The following is a 25,128-nucleotide window of genomic DNA, read 5'->3' as shown; positions in this document are numbered from 1 at the left end:
TTTTTCTTTCTAGATATCATTTTTTTTCTCCTTTTTTTCCTACCTAACAAGCTGATGAATTATATCTTTGCATAAACTTTTGTTTTAGTATTTTTTAAATGGTTTTGTATTTTCTTAGAAATCCATACAAGATGAAAAACGGAAACCAAGGAAAGAAAGGTAATTTTTTTCATTATCTTGCTATTGTCATTTTAGTACTCTAGAACAGTTCTTATCTGTACTTCAACCAGGAGAATAAAGCATGAAAAATAAAAAAAGCATGGTAATTTGGTGATTCACAGGAAGGACATCATATACAAAGTTAAAATAGGCAATTTTCAGCCACAAAAAACCCATTATACAATTCAGTCGTTCAGTTTTTACCACAGCATGGCCCTTTACCATGGCAACACAAGCATAATAATAAGTTAAGATAAGGTCCACATCAAAGATAGTTCTGACACAGAAAATAATTGAAGGTGCTTAAAATTCCAGTCAAAGCAAATGAGCAACCAGCTCTTTTTTGTTAGCAAAAACACAAAGACTCTTAAAATTCTCACCTAAAAATATATGACTGGAAATAGATCATAAAAAAATAAAACAATAATTATTAATAACAGGTAAAGAAGAATAGTCCTTGAAATTTCAACTAGAAGTCTTTACAGTGTAACTAACCTATTCTGATGGATCTCTGCAGAAAGAAAGCAAGCAATAGATGTATTCTGCCTTTCTGTATCTTATATCCTTATGTGTGCTATAGACATGGTTCACAGCTTTTGACATACATCGTAGCTTTATTTTATTGGTGTTTCTGTATTTTTCTGCTGCTCCCCAGTGACATTGCTGTGGTACCACAGTATGCCTGTTATGGTAGCCAGGTCACACATGCAAGACAAATGAGCTCTTAGCACTATCCTCCGTTGAAGTTGCAGAATACAAACTCTGTATCTAAAATACATATCTTAAACGAAGTTGAATGCATTACATTCACACAATATGTGCTCAGAGCATCTAGCTTCATTCAGTCACAGTTTAAATTGCACTTGATTGTGCCACTGCTTAAAGGATCCACTTAATGTCCGTGCCCCCCATGTCTGGTCTGTTACAGCTCTTTTTCTGATGTCAGTTGCATCCTGAAAAAAAAAAAAAAAAAGAAAAGAAAAAAATCACACCTATTATTGCCTTCTGTTTAGCCAAAAAAAAAAAAATCCAAATCTAGTGTTTTCTCTCATTTGACCTTAATTAGGTTTTACTGATCATAAATCTAGTTCCATCTTAAATCAGTTCCATGACTGCCTCTTCTTTCATGTGCTGACTCTGTATTAGTAGAACATAGCAACCAAAATCAATGAGTTATTTCTGGTTGCTACCAATGTGAGAATTGAATTCTGAACTTCTTTTTTTCAGGTTGCTTTTAGGAGATTATTTTTTCCCTGATCATTCTAAGCTGAATGTTGGGATTTTTTTTTCTGCACCTATGATACCTTGGATAGCATTCATCTAACAAGAAACATCTGCATTATTGACACTGATATCTGAGCTACTTTCCTTAGACTCTCTTCTTGTACTGAGAGACAAAAATGGTCATTTTCAGCAACATAATTCGTCTCTTCTTCAAAGAGATATCTAAAATAGGTCAGATAAATTATACCCTAAAAATTCCTCTCCATTAAGTATAATGGCAAACCCAAACAATTTCAGTCATATATGTCTGCTTTATGAACATATAAAAGTATTTTGTATTTCAGAATTTTCAGTATCTATCTGCATCATACAGCAGTCACATTTCAGAGACTCATTTATGGCACTTACATATGCTTTTCCTTAGAACCTCAGTGGTTAAACACAACTCATGATATTTGGTTGCCTTGGTTTTGAATGTTGAATGTAATATCCAAAAGTTTAACTGTTAACCTAGTGTACTTATTTATTGACAGTCTAAGCAAAGTCCTAGATTTAGATATCTACTACCAAGAAATTTCATCTACTGATTCCACCTCAAAGGACAGCAGCTCTACCACAAGAAAGAAGAGACACCCAGCTGAGCGCAAGACTTCAATATTAAGAGCTGCTGAAAGGTAATTCAGACAAAATAATAGTAGTAAAAAATAACTATTGTATAACCTTGTTGAGATATTCAAAAGATTCACCTAAAGAAAGATAGACTTTCAAACCTATTTTTATTTGCACAATCTTGACAAATTAACTTGTAAAATGTATAGCTGAAAATTTCCCATCTTTATGCAGCAAGGACAAATGGTGGTATGACTGGTGTTCAGCCTACCTGCTAGTTTTTGGCTTCCCAAGTGCCAGATGAGATGGCCAGACATCCTGCTGTATATCTGTTCTAAAATCAGATTAAACTGAAGGAGAACCTTAAAGTTGTGTTTCTGATTTAGGTTTTAAATAGGGTGGATCCATGCCAGTTTTCTGGCTGCTTTCTGTAGATATATCTTATCTTGATAGGCAGCTTGACTGCCTCCTTTTCCTACTGTTCTATAGCAGCACTCATGTTTCTAGCCTATGGTGGACCCCACCAAGGTGGGCGGCCAGGAGGGGAACCCTAAAGGCAGGGTTTACTCCACCTCCTCTCTTCCCGCATAGACTTCATAGAGGGTGACCTCTGCTGGGCTAAGGGAATTCGTATTCTCATTCTGGCCAATGTACCCACACACATTGCACATTGTGCCTTCAGATATGTAAGAAAAACTTGGGAAGTATAAAGGTCAAAAGCTTAAGGGAAACAGTAAACCTGGGATGATCAATGAATTTGAAAATGGATCTATAATAATAAAGAAAATGTTCATAGAAGAGGTTGTGCCACTTCCTTTTTTACAGGTTTTTTTTTTTTTGGGGGGGGGGGGGGGGGGAATGAATTCTTTCAGGTAGGATCTAACTTAGTCTTAGGAAGGTGTTATGGAGGCATGCAATTACAAATAGTAATATCAGGGAGTTACCATATAACTTACATCCCTTGGAAGTGTTTCATTTCTAAGGTGCTTAAATACATCAAATCTGTTACCTTGGGGTTTGGTTTAGATGAATGAGAATTTTGCCACTGAGCTTATCAAAAGGAATTTCTTCCCTTTTACCAGGTGCTGCTCTGGCTGCATCCTACTTACCCATAGTGAAAATATCTGTGTAACTTCTAAATTTACACTGTTATCTGTGAGAGCAGATGAACGCAATTAATAAATACTTCTGCCCTTCAGCATCTCTCAAATGGGGTTACCCATATCTAAAGACTACATAATCTTTTCAGACTACAGAAGTGAAGCACTGAGTATTTCTTATTTGGCAGTTTACCTCCGATGCTGTTGTCTGACCACTGGTGGGGTACACCCCTAATGTACAACACTAGAAATGTTTGTAATTATTTCAACATAAAATTCTTGCAAAATAATTGAGTTTTATTTTTAATCTTGCTCTGTGGTAACGCCTGGTGCCAGGTCACCATTCCAGCCTGTCAGAGGCAGCTTCCAAGGTGCATCTTGCCATCTGAAAAAACAAATATATTAGATGAGATGGACATTTACATTGTGCTCCATAGGCAGGTTAGAAACAGAGCAAACAAACTGACTGAAAATCTGGTTCAATAACCATCAGGCAAATGCTACTGCAAAGCACCCCTGTGTTCTCAAGGGTTTTGTGTCCTTTTATTGTGTTCCCTTTGTAGAAGAACATGTTGTTTCTTTTGTGTTCATCTGCTTTTAGTCTATAGTGTGTTTGTTCTGAGGTGCCTGCTTTATGCAGCGCAGGAAGAGGCCTAGCAAAGTCAGTTGGTTTTTTTTCGTTCTCCTTTTATTTCCCCCTTCTGAGGGGGGAGGTGAAGCAGTCGATTAGGAGTGTTTGCCAAGGTAAATGTTTTGACTTCAGTTTCTAAACCACTTCTGTACTGAATCCCTAGGTCGAGGGTTGCAGAAAGCCCCCTGGAAGAGAGTAAAAGTGAAGATAATCCCTATGACTACAGACGACTGCTGCGGAAGACCTCACAGCGCCGGCGCCTTATCCAGCAGTTTTAGCTGCTGCTGCTGTTCCTGCTGCCATTTGGCTGTTATTAGCATAATCTTTTTTATCATTTTATACCATGTGCTTCCTTATTTTTTTCTTTTTTTAAATCTCCAATGTTTCAAGTTTACAACATGTGTGTTCATGTGAATGTGAATTGCTGTGGTTTACAGCCCCACACCATTGCAAAGGGACACTGTCAGTCGCATCATATCCTTTAAAAAAAAGCTAATATAAAAATCATCTTTCTTTTGGATATGACTGCTACATCTTAAAATTATTAGACATTAAGGAGCTTAAATCTAGTTTACATTCCTCAATACATAGTTCTTTTTGGCATTTCATCAGTCTCATCCAATTAAAATAGATCATTTAGTTTATAGTTCCCTAGTTAAGCTTTCAAATTCCCACATGCACCTTCAAAAAAACTTAGTTATTGTTGCTAATAAATTGTTTTACAGGGCAGGGGGGAATGACAAGAACACCATAGGGGAATTTCTGCTCATTTTAGGTTTACAATGCCTGAGTTTTGGGATGAACTATTTGTGGCAAGCATCCCTTTAATGAAAATAAACATAAATGATTAATTGGATAGCATATTATGGCAGTTTATTTCATTATTGACTTTACTGTAAAGCTAGTAGCCAGTTTTAAAGGTCACTATCATGTGTATAATCTTTATGTTGGCAATGTCCATTTATGGGGAGTATATCCAGCCCTCTGCCTCTGAGCTTTGTGACTAAGTGATGAACTTTTAAATCGTGTTTGCTTCGTTCTCCTTTGCATTAGATTTTTACAAATCTTAATCTCTGGGGTGCCAAGAGAGGAATAGAAGGAATAGAAATACAGTCTCTGGTTGATTGCTGTCAAAATCTAATGATCATTCTTAATCAGTTCTGCTAGAAATTAAGTGGAAATAAAAGCAATAGCCACCTTGTTCAAATTCCCCCCCTCCCCCCAATTCCTTATTCAAAAGACCTTGTTTCACAGAAACCACACAGATAATTGCTGTGCTTCCTTTCAGGATTCATAATTGCGTGTTCACAGCTGCAGAGCAAGTGATGGCAAATTTCAGGATGCCAGGATACAGGCCTGATCCTGCTCCCTAGCTTAGCTGTCCTAAATCCCACAGTTGGCAGCAGCAGCCATCCACAGGGGCTGGGCTTTGTCTGTTCCCCACATGCACTTGGCCCTTTCTTTCCCTAGAGACAGGTAATCATTGCTTCCTCATCTCTAACTAGTTATAAGGCTAGGTGCTGGATTAAAAATTGCTGCAATGTAAAATTTGTGACAAACTGTTTAAATATCTATATCTGTTTAAAAGTTGCTTTCTCATGTACTAGTACAATGGTAAATAAAAAATGCACAGAGCAGTAATACGGTTGGCTGTGTCTGAATTACACCCCGAGCTGACGCAACACCATGGACTGGGGCATGAACAAGCCAAAGCGGGAAGACCTCACAGCAGCCGCTTGCTATGGGAAGCCAGAGTTGCCCTCTATTTTACCTTAAAGCTGATGTGATTTGGAAACTGGAATATACCTCTAATTTCACATAGAGATGCCCAGGCTGGTTTTATTTTACCTTCCCATTAGGATGGTGGTTTAAAGTATCAAAACATTTCAGTGAGCTTTCACAGGGGGACAACCATGTGGATGCATGCTGAGAGATTCCCTTGGCTGACCACAGCCTAGGAGCCCTCGCGCTCGGCTGTGAGGACCCGGGGGGACTGCCTCACAAGGGCTCCCGGCAGGGCCGACTCCTGGTCTGCCTCCCTTCAAGGGTTAGGGCTTAAAAGCCCTCCTGTGCTGCAGGAGAGGCAGTCACTGCAACGAAGGGCTTCGGGGTTGCACGGAGCGGAGAACCGTCTGGGTGGAAGGGGAGGTTTGGTTGCCCTCAGAAACGACGTCGGGGAGGAAAAGGAAGTTGTTTTCCTTCTCTTCCAGTCTCGCTTCCTAGCCCGATCTCCGCCGGGCTACCTATCCCCGGGGATTGCGGGGAGACCCCGGGAGCGGCCCCGGGACGTCGGGAGCCGTGCCTGGTCGGCAGGCGGAGGACACAGGGACCTCCCCAGTCACCAAGGCATCGCGCTGGGCTCCACCGCCACCTCCGAGGGAGCGCAGCTGGGACCTCTCTGTCCAGCTTAGGGGCAAGAGCGGGGAACGGAGTCCCCTAGTCCAGCACACGCCCCTCCGCCTGCGCCTTCCAGGGCCGACGAGGCCGGGGGCCGGCAGGGACTCAAGATGTTGTCCCTTCCCCGCCCTGGGACTATCCCGCCTCGACGCTGCTGCCCGGGAGTCCCCTCCTCGCAGCCGCTGGTGTGCCCTAGTGAAGGGTTGGGAAGGAGAGGGGCATTTCTCGGCGCTTTGTAGCTCACAGGATTGCGATGGCTCCCCCGTAGCCCCAGTGAGCCGTATCCCAGGCCTCCCCTCGGGGCATCGGGCTGGACCGTCGCTGTCTACAGCGCTAAAGCCCAGAAAACCACCCTTGCCCTCCACTCGGATCTCGGCGACGCCGAGGGGATCTCGGATCCCCACTGCCACCCTGCCGGGCTGCGGCCGCAGGGACAGCAGGACCGTCGTTGTGTTGGAAGCGGCACAGGGCACCTCGCTTCCCTCCACCCCAGCTGTGACATCTGCAGCCCCACATCACGCTGCCCCCATGGCTCGGCTCTGCAGCGAGCGTCCCCCTAGGCGCAGGGCGCGGGGGACCCTTCGAGGCGCCGCCCGCCCCGTCGCGGTCGGGGGGCAGCGTGCGGTGGCAGCGCGGCGGAGCGCACCCCGGGGGCGCCCACGGGACATGCTCCCACCCACGCGTGCCCGGGGCGCCCCCGCCCCTCCTGCCGCCGCCCGGCGCAGACGCGCGCACTTACCCACCCGCCCGCCGCGCTCACGCACAGTCGCTCGGGCCGCCGGGGCTGCAGCTCGCCGCTCCGTGCCCGCCCCGCCGGTTCGTCTCCGCCATGGCAAGCCCCGGCTCCGGCTTCTGGCCCTTCGGGGCCGAGGAGGGCTCCGCCGCCTCAGAGAGCCCCGGCACAGGTAGGGGAGCCCCCAGCAGCCGGGATGGACCGGCCCGACGGAGCCGCGGAGCCGCAGCGGCAGAGCTGCCCGGTCACCGGAGACCCCTTTGTGGCAGCTGAACCGGAGGGTCGGAGCTGCGGGGACCGGCAGCGGTTCTAGCCGGACTCTGCGCGGCTGTGCTCGGCGGGGCAGGGGGTTCTTGGGGAGCAGTACCGGGTGTCGAGCGAGGTGCCCTCGTCCCGCGCCCGTCCCCACGGACCCTCCGCTCCATTTTCTCTTGCAGCCAGAGCCTGGTGTCAGGTCGCCCAGAAGTTCACGGGAGGGATCGGAAACAAACTCTGCGGTAAGGGGAGAGAGGCCCCGGCAGCCCACGGCGGAGCCTCGGCTGCGCGACCGCGGAGCCCCGAGGGCCCTGACCGGGGCGGGGGGCGGGGGTCTGGGCGGGAGTGAGGCCGTAGGGCTGAGGCCGTGTGTTCCTGTCGCTGTCAAGCCCTGCTCTACGGAGATGCCGAGAAGCCTGTGGAAACCGGAGCCAGGGCAGCCCCGGGGGCAACGGAGACGCGGCCGGCCTGTACCTGCGACAAAAAGCCCTGCGGCTGCCAGAAAGCGGAGGTGAATTACGCCTTTCTGCACTCAACAGGTAACAGCGCTCCCGGGCCACGCTACATCTCTAAAACTAACAAATTAAAACAGCTGTCCGGTAGGGAAATCGCCTCCTCCCGCCGTGTGCAGAGGTCTGGGGGGAGTCCGGTGGTGAACGGCGGCAGCTCCGCGGAGCTCCGCGTCCCAGACCCGGGCTGTTCCTGCGCCTCCGTGGGAGCTGGGCAGTTCCACAACCCTCCGAAAAATAAGTCAAAAGGCAAAAGATTCCGGGGAAATAATACAAGGGCAATAAAATCCCGTCGCGCTGGAGCCTGCAGTCTGCTCTTTCTACGGAGTACTGAGAGCAGCGACCTTCTCGTTGAAGGGGAGGAGGGAGAAAGAGCGTTCTCTTGGTGATTTGTTTTAATTCGAGGTATTTTTGCGTTTCATCTTTCCTGACCTTAGAGGTAGCTTCCCCCTACTACATAGACGCCCGCTCCGCGCTGGAATCCGCTGGCCAAGAACGTTCCCGTTGGCACGGCGGAGCGGGTCAGCGCGGCGCGACCAGCCCCGCCGAGCAGGGAGAGAAGAGGGGAGGGAGGGTGGCTGCAGACCCGCGCTGCTCCCGCTGAGCCCCAGCGTTCCCGGGGTACCCGAATTGTGGAGTTCTGCCACAGCTCGGCTCCGCCTGAGCCATTGCACTTACACAAAAGATGTCGGTGTGCACACCGAGACACCGTGCAACGTCGCCTCAGAAAAAGACCTTAAATTATCAACAAGTTACTTGCATGGGAGAGTCACAGTGGAGGTGTTTTATTGCAAAGCAGATGGCAGGTTTTAGAGGGCTTCTTGTAGCGTTTGTTTTCCAATACTTATTTTTCCTGAGATTCGTTTTCCTTTTTTTTTTCCTTGTTTCCCATTCCAATTGTCTAAAAAATTGGTCTGAAATATACTGTGTGGAAAAATTGCCATTTTAGGTAGGATATTAAAACCTAGATATCATCTCTCAGAACACTCCTTAAAGTAGTCTTACCAATTGGCTTATTAAATGAAAACAAAGTTCATCTGTATTCAACACAATTAAACGATTTCCTAAACGTAAACTGGAGAAGCCCTTGTCCAAAACCTGCGTGTAAGGTTGTAAAACGAAGTTAACTTAATTTCTCTTTTCCCAGATCTTTTGCCAGCATGTGATGGAGAAATAACAACTATGTCTTTTCTACAAGACGTTGTGGACATTTTACTTCAGTATGTGGTGAAAAGTTTCGATAGATCAACAAAAGTTATTGATTTCCATTACCCAAATGAGCTGCTCCAGGAGTATAACTGGGAACTGGCAGACCAGCCACAAACCTTGGAAGAGATTTTATTGAACTGCAGAACAACTCTGAAGTATGCAATTAAAACAGGTAATGACCACTTTCGTTTTCCACCTTCTGTGGTCTCCTGCATTGATTAAAGGTGTCATTTCATTTTCTCTTGAAATGTTAGAGATTGAAGCCGCGACTGTGTTTAGTCACTTCCAAGCAATTCCTAGCAGAGGCAGGAATGGTTTTCCCGCGTGACGGAATCTCGGTTGCTGGTCGTGCAGCTCCGCGCACCCTTCCCCGTTTAAAGACGGAGTTGCCGCGTGTGACACAGAGCTGCCTTTTCACCGCTTTGCTACTTTCCTCCTTCCCTTTGCATCCATCTGACATGCGATGGCCCGGGGCTTGCCCCTCTCTCCCCGCAGACAGGAGACCAGAGGCAGCGGGAGCGGGGGGTGAGGATGTGAGGGGGGTGTGTGTCCCTGAAGGGGGGCAGCAGGGACCGGCCCATTTAGCAGCCAAAATCGCAATAAACATCCTGTAAATGGGAGCTCGCAGCGGCCATTTGCTGTGTGTCTCCCGTTACCTGCAGGACATAAAAATAGGAGAATCTGGCGAAACTGTGCACAAGGGTATTGAGGGCTTTTCCCCCACAACTTGAGGCTCAAGCAATAAAAACAAAGCCCGAAATGGTTTAATAGCCTTTTGTTGCTGTATGTTTTCTCTGTGGAAGCTAGGGTGGGCTGATTCCTGCTTTCTGGCCCCCCTCATCTCCCGTTTAGCTGTGCTGTCGTGTGGGCTTCGTAGCGGGCGGGGGTCAGCGGGGGTCTCCCCTTGGCTTAGTACCCGGGGCCACCTTAAATAAACTGCGGCAGAACGGACAAAACCCGTAGCTGTGATTGAGAAATAATGTGAAGGGAGCTCTTAGTGGGAATCTGAATTACTGAGCAATTGCTTAGAAATAAATGTGTAGCAATTACTGAAAGAGGCAAAATGCTGATTTGTGAATGGAGGTTTAGGGGAAACAAGAAACAAGTTTTGTCACCTTCTGGGGACAGAACAGACTGATCTCAGTAAAGGTTGTGTGTGTATAATCCTTCCCATTTAGATGCGGAAATATCTAGCTGAATATTTTGGATGTAGGAGTTGGGTGCTGTCAAAACGCCCGTAAAATACTGGAATAAATACGTAGATAAATGATGTCCACTGGAACAAAGTCGATCAGTCCAGTGATCCATGTGATGTGTCTGGGCATGGCATAGGAAAGATATTTCCACTGAATGCTGTGAAACATAGGATCTGTGGATCTGGGAAATCAAACAATAGGGTTTCTTCAGTGATTTTTGTTAATCGTTTTTTGTTAAAGACTGTTTCACATAATGGACCCATTTCACTTTGTGTATCCAAAGCAGACCCTTTAAAAGAACATTACAATTTGTCTTCCTCCCTGAAAATATGTGAGGCTTTCTCTTCTTTGCATTTTTTTAATGTGTTTTAATGAAAATAATATATTCAGAATCCAAGGACTGATGCTGAGGGGGGTGTGTGTGAGATGTGGTGGGGTTCGGCAGAGGGGTGCAAAGCCACATGGCTGCCGCTGCTCCTCAGCATCCTCGGGATTTACACCCAAAGCCCTTTCACTTGTGCTTCAGAGCAAAACACTTGAATTGCCCTCAGAGGAAGGGCAGTGCACTGAGGTTTCTGGTGGCAAGGTTCTGCTCCGGCTCCTGCAAGCAGGAGGCGTTTGGACATGGCCCCTCCTGAGCTGGGGGGAAGACTGGGCTGTGTTTGGCTGAAGGGAGCCGGGAGGCTGATTGGAAAATAAATTGCATTGCTTAAATTAGAGCCTCACAGCTGGAACCCCAAGCCCAAGCACCAGTCCCCGGTTGGGACTGGAGGAACCGGCTGGTTGATTTTTTGGCCAAGGGGCAGGTGTGGGATGCTCCCAGGTGTTGCCTGTGTGCCACGGCTCAGTGGGGTTCCTGGGGGGGTCACACAGGGCTTTCTGCCCCTTACCAACTACCAGCATCCACCCCCAGCAAGAATTTTGTCTGTGAGAATGCAAAAGGCAGCTTGCAAATGCAGGGAAAATGGATGTGGAATTCAGTTCCTGTGTGACACTCAGCAGGGGAATTGAAATGTGAGCATTCAACAATGGCCTAGAAACCCCGGGAAGGGTGAGAGGAGGTGGTGCTGGTCGAGCCTTGATTCCTGGCAGGCCCTGATGCTGGCAGAAGGCCGTGCACAGAGGGCTGTGAGCAAGGCCAGAGACGGTGCTGCTGGCCATATCTTTATCCATGCTGTTCGGCTCTGCTCAGACCTTCTCATTTCTTCCCTGTAGAGGCTGTGGATGCTTCATGTTCATGCTAGAAGATGTCTGTGCCTGAAACCAAGCATAGGCAGAAACATATTTGAGAGGAGGGTGCACAGGGCAAAGCAATAACCTCGGCATGTAGAGTGCAGCTCTGGGTGTACCCAGTACCTCAGCTCTGGTTCATGCCCATCATCTGCCCATTTACTCTGGATTATCTGTAAATACACTGTGTACTGCTAAACCAATCAGTAAGCAGTAATCTCCTATTTTCACGTCTCATCCCTTTCCCCACACCCTGTTGGTCTCTTTTCCAGGCACCTCTTTGTTCAGTGACGGCCATGACAAAGGATGTGCATTTCAGGCAGACGGCACCAGGGTAGCTATTTTTGAGCATCTCACAATTTCTCCTTACCTCGCAGTGGAGCATGTATTTTAAAGGAAAACCACAATTTTCTGTGGCCACCAAACTGAGGGAAAGGAGCTTGCTTATATGTTTGGGGTGTCACATGGATGGACAAACCCTTTCAGCTGAGGCTGGGGTCAGACTGGGGCATTGTGTCCTCTGCCATTGCATGTTAAAGTCATGCTGCAGAAGGGAGCAGCTCTGAGTGGAAGGGACCATCTTACAGGTGTAGGCATTGCGAGCTTTGCCAGCAGCTGTGCCAGCAGAAGCAGCTTCTGCTCACCCTGAACTTATGTCTTTGTTAGGAGCACAGTGCTGCTCCCCCCACCTCACTTGCTCCAGGGTGCAGCTGCCCTGACCCCTGTGTGCAACCAGCTCTCTTCCTCCCACAGTTCCCAAAGCAAGAGGTGTGCTGTGAGGTTCCTTGAAGAAACAAGCAGTGACAACAGGGCTGTCGCCTGGGGCTGGGTACAGGGCTGACAGAGAGCTGCTGAGACACTGCAGCTGCAAATATGAATTCTGCTATTCCCCACTTACTCAGTGTGGATTTATTTCCAAAGCAGGAGTTTTTCTGGCATCTTTAAGCTTTCCTGTGGCACAGATTCACCTAAGACTTTCAGCTCCTAATTTTCTGTTGCTTTCTGTTGGAATTTAGGACCCTGCTTAGAGTCTGGCTGAGAGACTGAACCTGAGCTGTGAATACTGAAATTTCTCTCAAAATCCCATAATCAGGGGAGATGCAGTCCTCTGCAAGCAGAGCCCCTGTGTTCACTGTGGCTTTGGCAGTGGTGGTGGGGTGCACATGTGCCCTAGAGCCATGTACTCCACTAGACAGTATGGAGGGCAGGGGCCAGATCCTGTTAATTCTGCAGGATGTTGGGAAAGTCCCTCTGTCCCTGAGGGGCTTTGGTTACCTATCCTGGGCAGTGTGGACCAGGGGAAGGTGGCAGTTCATATCTCTGGTGGGGAGGGCTCGGTGCAAAACACAGGCTGAATGGCGGTGGCATGAGGCTCATCTCAGACTAAGGGCACAGGGAACTGGATTTTGCATATATGCACCCCCAGCTCTTATCCCCTGCTCTGGTCTGCCCACACAGTCCAATTACTCTGCCTTTGTGTACTGCAAGGTGGGAGCTGGGGAGCAATTCCCTATGCTGTTCTGCCAGCCATGTGTCTGTGCCTGATAAGAGGCCACTGGAGACCAAAGATAAGTTCTCTCTTGGTGCTGGGTCTGCATTTCGTCAATCATCTTGCTCTATCTTTTGTTTCCTGTGATGGCAATACAGCATGTTGTCTGTGGGTCAGGACAGGTGTTTTCCAAGCAGAGTCTGCCTTCCTTTGCATCGGATGGTGTTTAAGTAATTGTGAATCATCCATAATTTGTACTGATAATTATGCCACTTAACAGGGGGTTGTGCGAAGCAACCAGTAAAAGCACAGCTTTAATGGTGCCTGGGTTTAATGGGTCCAGGCACATTTTAAAGAAAAATCTCTAGCAGGATTTTAGGAAAAAATTAGGAGCCAATTAGATTAACCAGGTAAATGGACTGTCAGCTCATTGAGGATATTCTTAGGCATCATTCTGCTGGGGCAGCAGTGCTGGTGTTCATGGGGTTTGTTTAAAATCGCAACTGTGAGCAGCCAGGCTATTTGTAATTGCACTCTGACAGGGAAGAAATGACAAGGACCTTCACCTTCCCTGCCATCTTCGTACGATCATCAGCCATTGAGTCATGTGCAAAGCAGTCACCAAAATGTTCCATTTTCTCATTTCGCCCTGTCTATTATAATCATTAGCCATTCATCACTGATGTTATATGTACTGGCAACCTCTTCAGATGGTGTCTCGTGCGCGCCTTTCAAACCTAGCCAGGCAAAACCACATCCAGTGACAACATGTGACACACTAACAGGAGCAAACAGCTATTTTTGTGAGGCAGCGTTGTGCTAATTTTCAAGGCATATTGAGAGGATAATACGGATTGTTGGAGTTCATTATTCTGTGTTCAGTATAATTATTCTGATTTTACTGAGTTTCCAATGAGAAAGAAGAGAAATCCTGCCTTTTCCAAGAAATGTATTTATTGGTATTTGCTTTGTTCTGTACCTTGAAAGCACATCCTTCTCTATAGAAATCAGGAGGTAAATACACCGCTTGGCACTGAATAGTTTCATTCAGAGTCATCAGCCTTTCAGTAACAATTTCCATCTTATGCAGGGCACCCTAGATATTTTAATCAACTTTCAACTGGATTGGACATGGTTGGATTGGCAGCAGACTGGCTGACATCAACAGCAAATACTAATATGTAAGTAGCACGTTTTTTTTCCCATAATAATGTTTAACATTATTTTATAGTTATACTCTAAAACAGTGGCTGCTGTAGCTGAAAGAAAGAAAGAAAAAAAGGAAAGAAAGAAAGGTTGCTGGAAAAACAATTGTCTGCTTTTTAAATGTTGCTACAGCTATTTACATGGAGACTTTCAACATTGTCCTGTAGGCTGTCTCTGATAAAATTTCATCACACTAATATGATGTTGGTTTTGTTCTCCCCCTAAAATATACAGAAAAAATATTCTAGCTTTTTGCATGCATAAATATGTAAAAAGAAAGGCGTGCTAAGTGAACAGTTGTGTTCATGTAGAGGAGGTACGTACAATCCATACTCAGAGCAGTTGGAGCCATTGCTTTTTATAAGAAAGAGGTGCAGAATTTAAAGCATGGGCTTTCTTTTCACTTTGTGGCTAGGAAGCATTTTTGTACATTTGCTTAGCTTCATGCAGTGTCTTGTCATGAATAGGGCTGCTGATGTGTATGCTTCTAGACATGCACACAGGTTTTTGCAAGGCAAAGGTCTGGCTCTGCTCAGCAGCTCTTGAATATAGGACAAAGCCTTGAGCCTGGAAGAGCCGCACCAGATTGGTTTCACTGAAAAGGGTGGAAATTGAAAGCACTCTCAGCATTTCTACTTCTAGACATTTGACGTCAAATCAGAAGGAAGGCTATCAAAAGTATTGTAAAACAGAACTCTACCAGTGCAATGTAGAGTATATTATAGATATAATGTAATGTAATATTGGAAAAAAGATGTATTAGTATTGTAGATGAAGCATTAAATATGGACATTACTACATTTCAGGTTCACCTATGAAATTGCTCCAGTGTTTGTACTTTTGGAATATGTCACACTAAGGAAAATGAGAGAGATGGTTGGCTGGCCAGGGGGCTGTGGCGATGGGATATTTTCACCTGGTACATGACATTTCAAGCTTTCTATATTTCTCAGACTATGCTATATGACATCCCCTGTAGTTAAAGAGTAAACATAATTAAATATGCATGTTTGGGAGGACACTTGCTAATAACCACCAGTGGCCTCTTTGAGATAAAGTTATTGCATGTTTTTGAATTTCAGGGATGGGATTATGAGGGTCTGTTTGAGCAAATTGCACTGCATTATGAGCAGCTGTAATAGCACATGGGAAACATAATCAGAAAAGACATTTGCCTTGCAGTTTTGCTTTGCCCCCACTTTTTATGGAATACATGAAATAGAAAACCCATTGTGTTAATAATGGAGGGAAGAAACACAACAATGCTCTCCATTTCTCCAGGGGAAATTAGAGCAAACAGGGAAAGACATAGCACCCCTTTCAGAGTAATTTTAGTAGGGTCAACAAGATCCTGCCAACATTACAGTATGTGGTTAGCTTTTCACGTGTGAACTGGCCTGTTGAGGCCAGGGAGGATACTTGGGTGGCTAGTTAACCTGAGTGCTTAAAGGCTCAAAACCTGGTTCCTTCAGGCCAAGTCAGTGAGGCAAAAAATGAGCATGGTTAACTGTAGAGAAATCACTGACTCTGATAAACACTACATTGTTCAGACATGTTTTTATTTCAATCATTCCACTTAGCCTTTTGATTTATACTCTTTGTCACCTCCTGTCTTACTCTGGAATTTCATCACTAAAAATTTTGGCCTATCTATCTCACCAAATTGCAAAACATTTTAAAAAAATTGACATTGGGCGTAGAATGTTGGCTTGTCAAAAGAGAACAGACTGATAGCTGATGGGAAGGGAGCCCTTCTGAAAGGAAAGTTCATTGACCTAATGGAGAGGGAAACTGTTTGGACTGTTGAGCAAAGGAAAAGCCTCACTGATAACAACCTAGTATGTTTAGCTCTCCAAGGACGTGAAGGGTAATGTTCATGCTGTGCAGAGGATCAGGCAAGGCTCATCTTCAGCTTTTCACATGTGAATGTACATGTGGGTAGTGGTGCAGTTTTTTCATGGGCCTTTGCAGAGAGCTGGAGAAAAGGATGAGAAGAATTTACACTACTTTTTCTCGAGTCTTTATTTAAAAAACACTGAGAGCAAAAGCTCTGACAGCTTTTACTTTGCTCCTGATCAAAACTGTGGCCTCCATTACACAGGGCAGCATCTAAATGTTTATCATGAGCCCAGGACATAAGCCAAAGTCTCTGGAAACCAGACAGTGGTTGGTTACTGTGTAGTCCCTGACCTGACTCAGTACAGCTGGTCTTGCTGTACTTGTAAGGAACTTGGAAGTTCCTTGTCTTGCAGGCTTGGGCTGCAATAGCCCAGCCAGGTTTGTCAGGGACCTGAGAGGAAAGAGCAGAGCAGTAGCAATGCTGCTCAGCCAGACCTGGTGGGCAGGGGCTGGGTATGGGTGGCAGGGAGGGTGAGAGCCTCAGTCCATGCACCAGGTCTGCCCAAGTGTGGCAAGCTCTGCTCAGGATAATGTGAGTCAGGAAAGATATATGCCTCAGGAGGCACTGACATTCCTTCCAGGTCTGCAAGAGATCCCTGCCTGATGGGGGGGACCAGGTTGTCATCAGTGTGTCAGATGTGGGAGCTCAATTCATCTAGCTGAAACCTGCATGGGGTCGGGCTCTCTGGCAGATGTGTGCCTGTGCTGGCGTTTGCAGTGCTGCCCCCTCTCATCCTTTCTTTCTCTCCAATATCTGGTTTGTGCTAAGTGCATATTTCTAATTCACTCTTCAGCAGCACCCAGTGTTCAGGTTCTGCTTTTTTAGGCAATAATCAAAATCATCTCTATGCTGTCTTTTCATTTCGAACTGTCATGGCTTCAGCTGAAGACGTTACTGTTGAAAAGATTCTCACTCTCTGCATTCTCTGGAATGCAATATACAGTATCAATACATGGCAAAGCTCAAAGGCCTGATTAGGTTCTTCAGATTCTGTAGGTGTGTTTTGTTGCCTGCAATTAACTGTGGGTGTAAACACAGCTGCAAAATTAAAGGCAGAATGCAGGCTTATTAATATGCTTAAGGTTAAATGGCAAAGTAATAAATACTGATAGGAAAGCCCGTTAGTGGGGAAACTTAACGTTTCAGTCTTGATTCTTTTGACACTGAGCCAATGACTTTGGACAAGTTAGGCCAAATTTCTTCAACTTGGTCACCTTAGTTCAGTCACCTAAGTCATCAACAGCAGCCGTTCCATGACATCTGCATTTCTGGGGGACATACCTAAGCATTTCCCCTTAATCTCTCAGTTTCTTCTTTTGTCATTTGTGAACAGAGGTGTAAGAATGTGTTCATACCTCTCAAGGTAGTTGAAACGGGAAGAAAGAAAAAGCCTGATTTGCACTGACCCCCAGGCCAGCGATGCCATCCCTTTATGGCATTTTCCCTTGGATTCACAGGGGATCAGTGAAAGCCGAGAGCAGGGGTAGCCTCACTACAAGAGCAGAGCTAGGACACTGATTAGAAACAAGGGACACAGTTTCTCTGGGCTGTGGATCAGCATATATATCTCCAGTGGGATAAATACAAATCTTACAAAAATCAAAACAGTGTTAAATTTCCTAGCACATACACCTGCTGGTGTAACATTGTGTAATGTCACTGCTTTCACCAGAGCTACGTTGATCTGCTTAAATGGTGGATTATCTCTTCTTATCTCAATTGGCTATCCAAGCATTGGGTGTCTACTCAGGGCTAGTTACAACTGCTGCCATATGTTCAAGGGAGAGGAGTGTATGTGTCTGCAGTGCAAGTCATCCCACTTACCACAAACAGCTACCTTAGGATGAGCTGAGCCGTCTTCTGGAAGTGCATGTCTTGTGCTCTTCACTCCATTTTTAGGTAGTTAGAAATTGGGTTAGTTGAACTCTACCTCAGCTGCACTCTGACCTGTTCATTTAAAACCCTAAAACCATGATCAGTGTACACTTTTACTTTATATAAATATACATATCAATACGTAATCAGTCTGTATATATATATATATATAGTATATATACAGGATAAAACTGGTGGATTTTATGTGTGTGTATGTGCGAGAGTGTGTTTGTGTGCATACATACATAAAAGTACTCAGAGTCTGCCTCAGGTTCTGTATTATATTCCCATAGTGCTCATGCAGCATTAATGTATAACCAAACATTGTTCCACTGTGGGCACAAAGACTCAAGTTTATAAAAATCTTTTAAAGGAAAAGGAAAGTGCTCGCTGCTAATTTATGCTTTGACAATTGAAATAAGGGAACAAAGTACTGCAGAGCTGTCATCCAATACCCATCTTGAAGTGGGCAAAGTATTCATCTTAAAATAGGTATTTTAAGTGAATGTATGGCAGAGATTTTATGGCTGGTGTTAGGGACATATAGCTTTTTTTTCCTTGTTCCCATCAGAGGACAAATAAAAAGAATAGTATGTGTTAGAATGACCCTTTTTGTTTTTTCTTACCTCCCCAAACACCAGTTATCCAAAAGATAGTGTCTACTGGGACTCACTGTGTGGGTTTCCTCAGAGCTGGGACATGAAACGCCACCTGATCTGGGAGGGGAAGGCACAGACTAGGTTTCACGTGGAAGCCCCATAGGAAGTTGCCTTGTAAGGTGTCTGCTTGGGAGGTGGAACAAAGTGGGGACTATGTATTGATAGCATATGAAAATATAAGATTGCAGACTGAGAGAGAAAGGGCAGAAAAAATGAGGATGAAAGGAAGCCACAGTCACTTTTTTGCAGTAGTATTTTAGCCTGAATTGCTATTTGGGAGTAGTAGATTCTGTTATTGCGCAACCCAGCTGTGGGGGCATCAGGAGGAAGAACCCATATTTCTGCCATGTGGCAGAAATGTTAGCGTTAGAGTTAGAAAATCTGTAGCAAGACTTGTCGTTTGTTCTGCAATGATATTACAATGCATAGAAAAAGTAACAGTATATTACTGTGGACTCCAGGTGGTGCCATATCTAACATGTATGCTATGTTGATTGCACGTTTCAAGATGTTCCCAGAAGTTAAAGAAAAAGGAATGGCAGCTATTCCCAGACTGGTTGCCTTCACATCAGAACATGTATGTGTTTCTGTTTTTTCCTATCTGTTGCATCTGCTTGTATGAATTTATGATGAATAACTGAATGGGAATTTGTAGCCAACTGTCCTCATTTCTGTTATTCCTTCACTGGGAATAGAAAAATGGAAGGGGATGGCTTTTTGATATGTAGGGAGATGAGCTGTGCTGATATCTGTGTCTGAACAAACCACTGCCATTATTTTGCTCTCACTTGTGCCTGTATGAATATCGATGTGAATGGTAAGGACCACATCAGAGGAAGAGAGCTCATCATCAGGCTTCAGCAATTTTTGCAAGGATGTCTTTTGTTCAGGTCACTCTGGGGGAACAGAAAATCACTTTGAGTCAAAATGTTTCTAGCTGAAACTACTCCTGATGTTGTTTAATGAGAGGGTGATAACATACATGAAGACAGTAGTATGGAAATGCTCTGTGTGTGTACAGCAGAGCAGCTGTGGTGTACAGTGGGGAACTAGACTTTGATGTGTGTTTCTACCTGTGAGCAAAAGCTTCAGCACAGGCATTGATGGGAGCTGGCAGTGCAAGTGGACAGGGGAGGTGGACAAAAGAGATACCTGAGTGGTCTGATATGGGAGAGGCAGAAAGTATTTTGCTCTTTGAACAGCCATACAGAAGTCATACTTACTGGGGAGTTTATTTTGGCTTTATGGCCATTTAAAAATCCTGGCAGCTTATAGTAGAGAACACGTGCAGGGGGAAGGGGAAGAGGAAGAGGAAGGGTTATACCCAGGATGGCCGGTGAGCTCTCTTTGGGCTTCATGGTCCCTTTCAAAATTTCTCTCTAGCTGTAAGGGCTCAGCCATAAAGGACTCTTCCATGGCTGAGGCTCAGCAGGATGTTGTCAATGTGAGGTAACGATATCCTCCTGGCTGCCTTTTTTGACTTATCAGAGAACCTGTTTCCATTCTGTGCAAGTATGAAGAGCAGAGTCCCAAGAAGTCTAAAATCAGAAAAATCTAAAAGGAAATCCCTTTGAGGATGCCTTTCCTGGCATTAGGATGAGGTGTAATAACACAACTGGGGGCACCACAATGCAGAGTAGTTGTCCCCAAAGCAGTCAAAGAGAAGGGTATTCTACAAATGAGTAGCAATTCTCCAAAGCTGGCTGTACAGCTAGAGATGCATTATTCATATGGAAGCTACAGACCTAATAAGTCTTGCAAATAAGGTTCAGCATGATTATTTAAAATAACAAATCCTATTAATCATTAGAGAATGTCATTGTGTTCATAGTGATGGAATGTTAAACAATGAACCAAATTGTGCTATCAGTCTCAAAATAATGAAATGAGCTTTAATAGTTGTGTTTTCATGCCAGGGAAGAAGCAGTTCCCTTAGCAAATTAAACATTCCAAAATCAAATATATTGGAAAATCCATAGAAGAGCATCTGAAATTGTTAAATTTTAGAAGTATCTTGAAATTGCAGGTTTGTCCTTTCTTCTATCAAGTTTTTTATAAAGTATATAATGACACATCTTCTAGGGAAGTTAAGAAACCACACAGTGTGAAGACAGAACCCTTTAACCTTTAATTGCCCAGAGGATATAGGATCAGGATTTAACCCTCAAAACAGCAGAAGGTGTTTCACAGGAATTGCAGAGGCCTAGAAGTACAGTCCCATTTTAGATAGGAAATGTAGTGTAGAACCTGAATAGACACTAACATCGGAGACTGTCATTTGTCTCATTTATCACAACACGCTGACAATCTACGTGAAGTTTAGACTCCCCAACCTGATTTTGGTTTCTGTCTGTCATAGTTACATGCTCTTGTAAGACAATAGCCATGGAACAAGCACATGTGCTTGCACATGTGGCATGATAGTAAACAAAGCTTGAAGCTATTGTATGTGTTTTGAAACTTGAAGATTTTGCTCTCAAAATTTTCAGTCAGAAGCAAGGATTCAGTATCAGCAGGTCTCAGATAAGATTTTCAGCATCATAGATCAGACTTTATTTTCATTTCTACCAGTCTAGATCTTCCATTATTACAAATGAAGTTATGCCACAATTGCCACTAGTATTACTGTAATCTGGCCTCAGTTTGATACCGTGACAGGTTTGGCTGCTAGTGGGGAAGAAGGAAAGGGAGAAGTAATTCACAGTTCCTAAGTAATTCCCTTCCTAATTTAGGAGCGCATCATGTTCCTAAATTAGGAGCCTCACTCTCTGCATGACCAGTGAAGAGAGGCATCTCTGGAGAGAAACCGGGAGCATCCGAATTAGGAGCCTAAATATTCCTTAATTTAGATGTTCTAGATCACCTTCGGGGACGTGAGGGAGTGGGATGGGGAGGTGTTCACCTACTTCTGTGCATTTACCACATAGAGAGATCAGCCTCCTAACATACTCAACCTACATTAGGCACCTAAACCAGGTTATGTGACTATTCCAGCTATGTACAATCCCAGCAAGCAGATCTTCCCTGATCTGTTCAGTGCAACTGTGATTTACCTGCCACTCTGATTCTGTTTGGTTTTGTTTCACCAGTGAAATACACCATAACTGCTTGGGTTGGTCTTGGCCCAGGTATAATTTCACTGAGGTGCACTTGTGCTCAGGACATAATTCAGTCCTCTGTAGTGCATCATCAGTACACTGCTTTGATCTGCACCAGTGCAGGAGCAAAGTGATGTCCTTCAGGGAAGCTGTTCTGGACTGCATATGATAGAAGAGACCTTGACTCAGAGGGGTAAAAGTGATGGATGTCAGTCATAAAAAACTATTTTTGTCTGTCATTTCAAACACAGTGAAAACTGTAAGATAAAGGCCTCCTACTGTGTCCCAGCACATTAGCTTTTGGTTTTTGTGAGTGTTCAGCTGAGCACATCCCTTTATCAGTGTGCAGAAAGTGGCTGAAAGGGAGAGCTGCCTTCTCAGAATATTTTTATTGATCCATTTGTCTATAAACTAAGTCCTGCTAAATTTTAAGCCATTCCCTCTTGTGATTTTGACCTGGCCAACTAGCACTCTTAAACAACAGTAATCCAACAGTAGCTGGGAATAGTGTGGGGCAGGAATAACCCCTAGCAGGCAAAAAAGACAAAGTCATCTTACTCTGATGAGGAAATGGGTGTAGAGAAGGAAAGTTCAGCTGTAGATAACAAGTCGGGTTGCAAATGAGCCTTTGCCCTTTTTATTAGTAGTATAAATGTAGCTTAAGAAACTGTCAATTTTTCCATGGATTTGATATTTAATTAGGGGCTATACAGACTCAATCTACAGTTCAGAGAATGAGAAAAAAGTTGGGCATAATTGGAAAGGCTTATAAATTTCTTCATCTCCTCTGCTCTCCAACTCAGCAAGATTTACAATAGTGCTTATGTTGTCCACATCAGCTTTCCTTATTTCCCACCCCTCTAGCACTCCCCCAGGGAAGAATGCGTGGTCAGGTGCTCACCAAAGAAATAGCAATAAAACTCCTGTTGTAGTCCTGGGAAAGAAAATGCAGAACAAGAACTGGCAGGTGATTGAGTCTGACCTGACAATAGGGGACCTCTTCACACACTTAGAGACCCAAAGGGACACAGAGAAGCTCTGTCTGCTTCTGGCATCCACCTTGCACTGCTCTTGGGGTGACCTAGCTTGTGCCTGAGGCTTCACTGGGAGTAGAGCTCTGGAATCCATGTGAAGGGAGGGGCTGTTGGCTGCTCGGGTTAAGGTCACATTCTATATAGCCACACATACTTGAAGGGACCTCATCTCAGGGAGCACGGGGAGCACCTGTGTGAGGTGGATTGTCTGTGGTGGTAGGGGAGCACCTTCACAGCAATAGTGCACGCAGCATCTACACAGCAACTAGATCAAAGTAGACAGCAATAAATCACTGCTTCAGCTTTGTGCATGCTGATTTTCCCTTGTGGATAAGCCCCATTACTTGCAGGCAATACAGAAAACTACACTGATAGCTGTGGGAGAAGAGTGGCTTTGGAAAAGGTTTTGTCTAACAGTCTCTGAAACCTAATGTGGAAGTTCTTGGCACTTGAGGCAGAAGGAAATTAGGAAGTGACTTCTGTCTCAAATCAAACAGCTCAACAGACCTCCATTTCACACAGCCCATGGAAGATTTTAGGTAGATTTCTGCATAGGATGAAAAACTGATCTCTAGTCCCACTGCTTCCATGGCAGGTAGCATTGTCCTCTGGCTGGTAGCTTAGGAGGGAGTTTGCAGGACTGCCACATGAAAGAAGCAGCCCGAGGCATGACCTGTGTGGCCGGGCTTCCAGAGTAAGGATTCGAGAAGCCTAGAGATCACATTTTCCATTTAGTAGCATGAATGATGAAAGTGTAAGTTATATTTCAGAGCATATAGGGCAAGTAGGAAGTAGTTTTATTTCCACCTAAGGAAACAAAAGGTCTTATTTGAGGAGCAACTTAATTCAAATAGCACCATTCAAATCAAACTAAAACCATTATCCAGAAAAAAAACAGTGCTTTAGGGCAGCCTATCCCAAATGAGTCATTTGGGATAGAGTCAACTTGTGACTTTTACACCACTACAGGATCCTCCTGTACTCAGTGCAACACTTCTTATCCACAGATAATGCTGTAAAATTACCCTTACTGGAAAAACAAGTGTGTTAGAAAAGCAGGATGAAGTCATACATTTAAAAAATGCAAAGTATTAGTATGTTGTGCAGAAACACTAATACATCCATTTCTCTCCTGACATTAGCCAATAGCTTCGAAAACTGAATAGCGGTAGCTACAGGAAACAATAGGAAACATATGTCATTACAATGTATCTAAAAATGTGATAGAACGCAGTCTACTCTTTTTGTAGATAATTGAAGGAAAAGCTTACAATTACGTGTTAAAGACAGGACTCATGTCACGTCACTTTAATCACCTGAAGTGTAAACATATAAATCTGAATTTGTCCATACACTTTTTATAGCCGACAAAAAGAGAGCAAGATCTGCAGAAGACAACTCATCCTACTCTAAAATGGGTGCCAAAACCTCCAGAATGAGGTGCCTTCTGGAGGTGGTTTTTCTTCTCCACGATTGCAGGAGCCCAGACAGCAAGCCTAGACCAGCCGCACATGTTTAGAGGATTAAAATTAAGAGAGAAATAGCCCAGCCTACACATCCAGGGATCCCACATTGTTTAAAGTCTAGGAGAGGTGGAGCAGAAAGTGTGTTCACCTCCTTTGCTGGTGGGTGGCTGATGGGGTGAGGCTGGTGGTGCAGGTTTGCCAGGCACCAGGCTGCCAGCCAGAGGATTCAGCTGCTGGATGGCTCAGCTTGATCAGCGTTTGGGAACTTACTGCCCCTCATAAGCCCTCCACAAAGCTTGTGCCACTCTGAATATATGTGAGTAAGGAGAAAGAGCAATCTGAAAAACCAGCTCATGGAATTAGGATGGTTCTTCCTGACAGCTTCAACCATGCCAGGTTATCAGCAAGTAATTTAGCAAGCTACAAAAATAGAAGCACCCGTGTATTGAAGCATTGTTCATTTAAGATAAAAAAAACAATATTTTCATCATAACATTTTTAATTACTCTAGTTCCTCCTTTTTCCAATAGGCTTATTCATTATTGTACCTGTAATAAATTTACACTGTGTTTTGTAAGTAAAAAACCCCAGTGTTTCTATTTACAAAGCTAGCTATGAAAAAAATTATCAGGCAAGCAGACCTATTCTTAACAACATTTGAAATACTAAGCAAAGGGCAAATTCCCATGGCTCAAAATCACCAGTTTATTTTCTGATCTATAATATGCTTTTGTCACTAATATTGGCTAATTCTTTATACATTCTCCTTCTGAGGATTTTCTGAGAACTACTGAACTTGAACCACATTTCTTTTCAGAGAAAAACTGAGGTCCTGCTCCACTGGGAGGTGTATTTGTAGTCTTCCATGCACCCTTTTGCAGTGCATGAAGGGAGGGAGGGAGAAAGATGCTGTGGCAGCCTGTTCCCACCTCGTGTCCTCCTGTCTCTGGCAATCACAGAACAGTGGTGAAACCCTAAACTTGCCGGCTTCTCCTAGACTGGCTTTTCCTTTCAGGACCAGCATCAGGCAGTTTGACCCATCCTCCCTCTTTGACCCTGGTTTTCCCACCTGAAGACTTAAGATCTGCATAACTTCTACATGGCTGTGTTGTGAAAGATGATGTTCAAACCCACTTCCTTGTGTAACCA

At 44.6% G+C, this 25,128-nt stretch overlaps 2 protein-coding genes across 2 annotated transcripts in view; both read left to right on the top strand.

The window, feature by feature from the left end:
* The window catches only part of MYO3A (myosin IIIA), a 116,412-nt gene extending 111,141 nt beyond the window's left edge, over window positions 1-5,271 (top strand). The window contains exons 34-36 of the mRNA XM_031052492.2: window positions 119-159; window positions 1,917-2,057; window positions 3,887-5,271. Of these exons, the coding sequence (XP_030908352.2) occupies window positions 119-159; window positions 1,917-2,057; window positions 3,887-4,001 (297 nt within the window). The 3' untranslated portion in view covers window positions 4,002-5,271. The remainder of the gene's footprint in view (window positions 1-118; window positions 160-1,916; window positions 2,058-3,886) is intronic.
* Window positions 5,272-6,922: 1,651 nt separating this feature from the next.
* The window catches only part of GAD2 (glutamate decarboxylase 2), a 41,012-nt gene continuing 22,806 nt past the window's right edge, over window positions 6,923-25,128 (top strand). The window contains exons 1-7 of the mRNA XM_034065292.1: window positions 6,923-7,025; window positions 7,291-7,350; window positions 7,498-7,647; window positions 8,765-8,998; window positions 13,832-13,922; window positions 14,754-14,866; window positions 18,843-18,958. Of these exons, the coding sequence (XP_033921183.1) occupies window positions 6,950-7,025; window positions 7,291-7,350; window positions 7,498-7,647; window positions 8,765-8,998; window positions 13,832-13,922; window positions 14,754-14,866; window positions 18,843-18,958 (840 nt within the window). The 5' untranslated portion in view covers window positions 6,923-6,949. The remainder of the gene's footprint in view (window positions 7,026-7,290; window positions 7,351-7,497; window positions 7,648-8,764; window positions 8,999-13,831; window positions 13,923-14,753; window positions 14,867-18,842; window positions 18,959-25,128) is intronic.

Source organism: Melopsittacus undulatus, chromosome 1 (assembly GCF_012275295.1).
Source record: "Melopsittacus undulatus isolate bMelUnd1 chromosome 1, bMelUnd1.mat.Z, whole genome shotgun sequence".
Taxonomy (NCBI): domain Eukaryota; kingdom Metazoa; phylum Chordata; class Aves; order Psittaciformes; family Psittaculidae; genus Melopsittacus; species Melopsittacus undulatus.
The sequence above is the reverse complement of the archived record's forward strand: the minus strand, read 5'-3'. Positions and strand labels throughout refer to the sequence as shown.